Source organism: Trichomycterus rosablanca, chromosome 7 (genome assembly GCF_030014385.1).
Source record: "Trichomycterus rosablanca isolate fTriRos1 chromosome 7, fTriRos1.hap1, whole genome shotgun sequence".
NCBI lineage: Eukaryota > Metazoa > Chordata > Actinopteri > Siluriformes > Trichomycteridae > Trichomycterus > Trichomycterus rosablanca.
Window position 1 is genome coordinate 8,262,255 of NC_085994.1, and position 6,000 is coordinate 8,268,254.

At 40.0% G+C, this 6,000-nt stretch overlaps 1 protein-coding gene across 1 annotated transcript in view; it reads right to left on the minus strand.

Annotated features, from left to right (window-relative positions):
- ercc6l2 (excision repair cross-complementation group 6-like 2) overlaps positions 1–5,599 on the minus strand; it is a 28,199-nt gene extending 22,600 nt beyond the window's left edge. Inside the window, exons 1-5 of the mRNA XM_062998325.1 lie at positions 5,327–5,599; positions 3,588–3,704; positions 3,314–3,507; positions 1,624–1,785; positions 1,314–1,521 (exon numbers count right to left, since the gene is read on the minus strand). Of these exons, the coding sequence (XP_062854395.1) occupies positions 1,314–1,521; positions 1,624–1,785; positions 3,314–3,507; positions 3,588–3,704; positions 5,327–5,554 (909 nt within the window). The 5' untranslated portion in view covers positions 5,555–5,599. The remainder of the gene's footprint in view (positions 1–1,313; positions 1,522–1,623; positions 1,786–3,313; positions 3,508–3,587; positions 3,705–5,326) is intronic.
- Between the last annotated feature and the right edge of the window lie 401 nt (positions 5,600–6,000).

The window sequence follows — 6,000 nt, forward strand, 5'->3', positions numbered from 1 at the left end:
GGACGACTGTCAGTGAATACCTCACCATGGCTGACTGAGCACCCCATGCTGTTTCATAAATACTTAATACCAGTTTTCTGGTCATAATGATTTGGCTTTTATTCAAGTCACTCAGGTCTTTATACTGATCTGCTGCATTTAACATGAGTAGTACTAGTAACCACCATCAGCCCATGATTTAATACATTCCTGACCGTGACATGCACTTTTTGGGGGCTTATTTATTTATTTTATATATTTTGTTTATGCTTTTTTTTCCTTTTAGCACGTCCAATTGCCCAATTGCGTCATGCTTCCTCTCCACCACTGCCGATCCCCGCTCCGATTGAGGAAAAAGAAGCTAACCTACGTCCCCTCCGGCGTGTGGGCAGCAGCTGTATGCATCTTATCACGTACACTTTGACGAGTTCAGTGCAGCTCAGCACTGTGTACAGAGAGACACACCCTGAGAGCACTCTTTTCTCATCTCTGTACAGGCGCCATCTATCAGCCAGCAGAGGTCGTAATTGCATTAGTTATGAGAGAGAGACCCCTTCCGGCTTAATCCCACCCCTATCTGAACAACAGGCCAATCGCTGTTCATGTGGCTGCTCAGCCTGGCCGGCAGGCAGAGCTGAGATTCGATACGATGTATTCAAGATCCCAGCTCTGGTTCCAGCGAGTGTTTTTACCGCTGAGCCACCTGAGCGGCCATTTGGGGGGTTATTTAACCAATAACTTAACAATAGGTTATTGGTTAAATAAATTTGTCTACACATGATTTTCAAGATTGTCAAGTGCATTATTTTACCACAACTTTATCCTGGTCAGGGTCGTAACGAGTCAAGCCTCTCAGGAATCACTGGGTGCATTGCAGCAACACACCTCGGACAGGACAGCAATATGTCGCTGCCACACGCCCCAGACACAACCAATCAGCCTCTATGTAGACACCCGACTGGCAGTAGCACAGCTGAGGATTTGAATCCTGGACCCCAGCAGTAGTGAGCTGGCATAATTTACAGCTGTGCCACCTGAGTGCTCTGTTTTTATTTATTTTTTTACACCAAGCAGGGGATTTGTTTTCATACTTGGTTTAAATACGTGGGTCTGCAATCAGGCTTATTTGTGCAAGAATGGTTGAGGTAAAGCCTCAGTCAAAGCACTGAGTTACATGTGCTTAATTTCTTTGAGTTGTTGTTTGACATTTTTGTCAAGTATAGTTGCCTAATTTGGAGCTGATTAGGCTTGAATTAAGGTTCTTATGTGTTTTAGGACATATAAAAGAAAATGTAAATTTCGAGGAGGAATTGGAGTTGAACAAACAGACTTACCCGATCATCTTTTTTAGGTAGCTGGTCCCTGATAAGAGCTTTGGTTCTCCTGAGGAACCGTCGGCACAGTCTTTTAGCCAGAGACTGAACCGCCTTGCGTCCTTGAGCCAAGGTTCTCTTCGTTGCGCTGTGTTTCTGTCCTTGTTCGATGGGATCTGAGAACCTGTTCTTAAAACTTCCCAGTAAACCCAGACATCCAGGGACAGCCCTGAACAAGGTGAAGAACCACAAAACAAGCTGATCAGGATTATTGGTACATGATAAAACTGAGAGTTAAACAATTAACAGGACAGGAGCACTCATGACTCACCAATCCATGACGCACCACAGTTCCTCAAGGTTGTTTTGTAAAATAGTACCGGTTAAACCCACACGCACGCTGCATCTCAACTCTTTCATTGCCTGTGTGATCTGTGACTTATTGTTTTTCAGCTTGTGAACCTCATCCACAATGACAGCAGTCCAGTCAATACTGTGGTGAAATTAGGGAAAGAAAAAAGGAAAAAGCAATTATTGTCCTAGTGAGAAAGCTCAACAAGCTATGTTATTTTGCACAGTGTGGGGGTGATGTTTAATTTTTTCCACAGTGCTAGATCTAATCACCTTTCAATATGGAATATTGTCTTCATATTATCTAAATCTGAATAGGTGGTTGGCTGTACACATCAGAGAACATGCAAACTCCACACAGAAAGGACCCAGACCACCCCACCTGGGAATCAAACCCAGGACTCTCTTGCTGTGAGGAGACAGTGCTACCCACTTAGCCACCTTGCCGCCCTATTTTAATCACCTAATTTAAGCCTATGGAAACATGTTCTGTAAATAATAACACAAACGTCCTTTTATTTTGCAGAACAGATTAATGTAGGTAATTTATTACATACTTACCTGTGTGTATTTACTTATAATTTACTCATTCTAATTATTTTCAATCTACTCAATCAATTTCTTAATCAAATATCAAAACAACACAGAAAGTATGAATCCTAAACATGTTATGGCACCAATTGTCTACTGCTACTGAGTCTTTTTCTGTGGCTAAATGTTAAGTGATTAAGCATCTATGCTCTTAGTGAGGAGAACACTTGGGACAGAAGCTTATGTCACTAGTAAGTAGTTGAAGAAAAATAGACTAATGCCTTTCCAAATTATGTCCAATCAGTTGGTGGATATAATTAGGTTCTTGGCACGTCTTAAGAATAATTAAAGCAAACATGATGGATCTGACCTCAGTTTGGAGTGCCAGACCACTGGCCAGTTTGTTTGTTTGTTTATTAGGATTTTAACGTCATGTTTTACACACTTCGGTTAGTGTCCACAAGGTTATATCAAACACAGTCATGGACAGTTTAGTGTCTCCAATTCACCTCAATTGCTTGTCTTTGGACTGTGGGAGGAAACCGGAGCACCCAGATGAAACCCAGGTAGACACAGCAAGAACATGCAAACTCCACACAGAAAGGACCCAGACCACCCACCTGGGGATCGAACCCAGGACCTTCTTGCTGTGAGGAGACAGTGCTACCCACTGAGAAAAGAATGGACTCGTGCCTTTCCAAATTATGTCCAATCAACTGGTGGACTCTAATTAAGTTCTTGGTACAACTCAAACATAATTAAAGCAAACATGATGGATCTGACCTCAATTTGGAGTGCCAGACTACTGGCCAGTCTACACAGAGAAAAGGGTCTGAGTATATTTGTGAATAAGAGATTTCAGGTTTTTTTATTTTAAATCATGTTAAAAAAAAACCTACAATTATGATTTCACTTTTCACAAGTTATAAATGGCAGTTATATCCATTTAATATCAAACACAAAGCGCACAAAAAAAGGGGTCTAAATATTTTTAAAACCCCCATATAATAATAATATTTCAATGCAGTTTACAGTCATAATAAGACACATTTAAGTTGCATATAAGGCAAAAAACACCTGCCGTGTGAACATAAACGTTAAAACACTATGAAAAAGCGAAAGGTTTTGTAGCAGTTTACCTGTTGAATTGGTCTAGACAAAGTCTGAGGGTCTCATATGTAGTCAGAGCGATTTCACATCTTCCTCTATTCACACGGGCCAATTCCTCCTCCTTTCGAACACCATGTACAACAACGGTCTTAAAATGGCCCCAAGTGTCCAACTCGTCTTTCCAGTTGTACAGCACAGACAGAGGAGAAACAATGAGAAAAACCTATTTAAAAAAGCATTTTGTCAGTGAGGACATCAATCAAATAAATAGATGTAAAATGACCAGAAGCTTTATTATTGTACCTTCTTAACTTTGGACTGCTTTGAGGGGACCTGTGTCTGCAAAAACTCTGGCCTGTTATTCTTAACATCCTCCCATGTCCCTGTCTTCTGCAGAACAGCAGCCAAAAAGCTGATAACCTGCCAAAAATGTAGTAGTTACACCTACTTTGTGGCTAGTCTTTGGTCATATATGCTACCTGTATAAAACAATCACTGACTGCAGCACAAATGTACAATGTCAGCTTTCCAGAAATTGACCCTTTTAAGAATATACAGTATTTATACAATATACTGTACAGTATATTACAGTATATACACAGTACTGTATATATTAATTTTTATAACTACAAACCAAAAGTTGGGCCATTTTGTAAAATGTGATACAAACCAGAATGTGTGTTTGTAAATTTTCTTGGACCTATATTTAACTGACAAAAGTACCAAGCAAATGTTAAACGTAAACACATTTAGAATTTGTTGCCTGTTACACACTCAAAAAAGTAAGGACAGAGGTATGTTTACCACTTTGTTTCATCTCCTTTCCAACTAATGAAACTTTTAATGGTTTGTGAACTAAGGAAAGTAATTGTTGCAGCTTTGCCATTAAAATCAATCACAACTGTGCATTAATATATATATTAGCAATAATAATAATAATATGTAGAATGTAATAATGTGTAGAATGTACTTGTTAAAGGTAAAATGAATGCGCTTAATAATCATGGTGGTATCATGGTCAGTGAGTCCATTTGAACTTGCATTCATATAATTACTTATATTATACACCGATCAGCCATAACATTAAAACCACCTCCTTGTTTCTACACTCACTGTCCATTTGATCAGATCCACTTACCATATAGAAGCACTTTGTAGTTCTACAATTACTGACTGTAGTCCATCTGTTTCTCTGCATGTTTGCTAGCCCCCTTTCATTCTGTTCTTCAATGGTCAGGACTCTCACAGGACCACTACAGAGCAGGTATTATTTGGGTGGTGGGTCATTTTCAGCACTGCAGTGACACTGACATGGTGGTGGTGTGTAAGTGTGTGTTGTGCTGGTATGAGTGGATCAGACACAGCAGCGCTGATCTCACTGTCACTGCTGGACTGAGAATAGTCCACCAACCAAAAATATTCAGCCAACAGCTCCCCATGTGCATCTTTCTGTGACCACTGATGAAGGTCTAGAAGATGACCAACTCAAACAGCAGCAATAGATGAGCGATCGTCTCTGACTTTACATCTACAAGGTGGACCAGCTAGGTAGGAGTGTCTAATAGAGTGGACAGTGAGTGGACACGGTATTTGAAAACTCCAGCAGCGCTGCTGTGTCTGATCCACTCATACCAGCACAACACACACTAACACACCACCACCATGTCAGTGTCACTGCAGGGCTGAGAATTATTCAACACCCAAATAATACCTGCTCTGTGATGGTCGTGTGGGGGTCCTGACCATTGACGAACAGGGTGATTAATTGTAGAACTACAAAGTGCTTCTATAAGGTAAGTGGAGCTGATAAAATGGACAGTGAGTGTAGAAACAAGGAGGTGGTTTTAATGTTATGGCTGATCAGTGTATAATTATATAATTATTATATTATGAGACCAGTGTGTCGCTGATAATGATGATGCATGCAAATAATACTTAATTGGCTCTATTTTGCAAAGCAGAATACAGGCTGGAGTAAAAAAAAAACAAAATAAAAAAGGTAAGCGTACATTTAAATTGCTCTTCAAGAATATAAAAAGTACCTGAACAGTTTTCCCAAGGCCCATGTCATCTCCCAGGATGCAACCTCTAGACTTCACATAGTTGTCATAGATGAATTTAACACCCTCACGTTGGTAGTCTCGTAGGTATCTGTTTATTGTGTATGGCACTTGAATACTTCCCGACAATTGGAATGGTTCAGAGTTCCCAGGAGGTTTCTGGTTAGTATGGAAGGTGGGTTTTTCATCTTCAAACGTAGCATTGGGCATTTTGCGAGTCTGCAACGCTGGAATTGATCCAGTATCTTCTTCATCCATTTTCGTTCAAGCAGACATGGATTAATGCATATGCTGGACAGGTACTAACCATTATTCTGTCATGAATACAGGCTTCTCTTATAAATCCACAAGCTACATGTGGCCATGCTGATGGTGCAAGCTGGGCGACCATGAGATATTCTGTAACAAACATTAGAAATAGATGGAAGTCATTAAATATCTGTTAGATCCAAAACAAGATACAAAAACAAGTAAGCACACACCTGAGCATTGTATTCACTGGCAACAATATACAACCCCAAATCAGGAAAAGTTGGGACAGTATGGAAAATGCAAATAATATAAAAATGCAGTGTTTTTTTACATTTACTTTGAACCCAAGATTTGAACCCAGTTTGAACCCAAGATATTTCATGTTTTACCTGCTCAGCTTCATT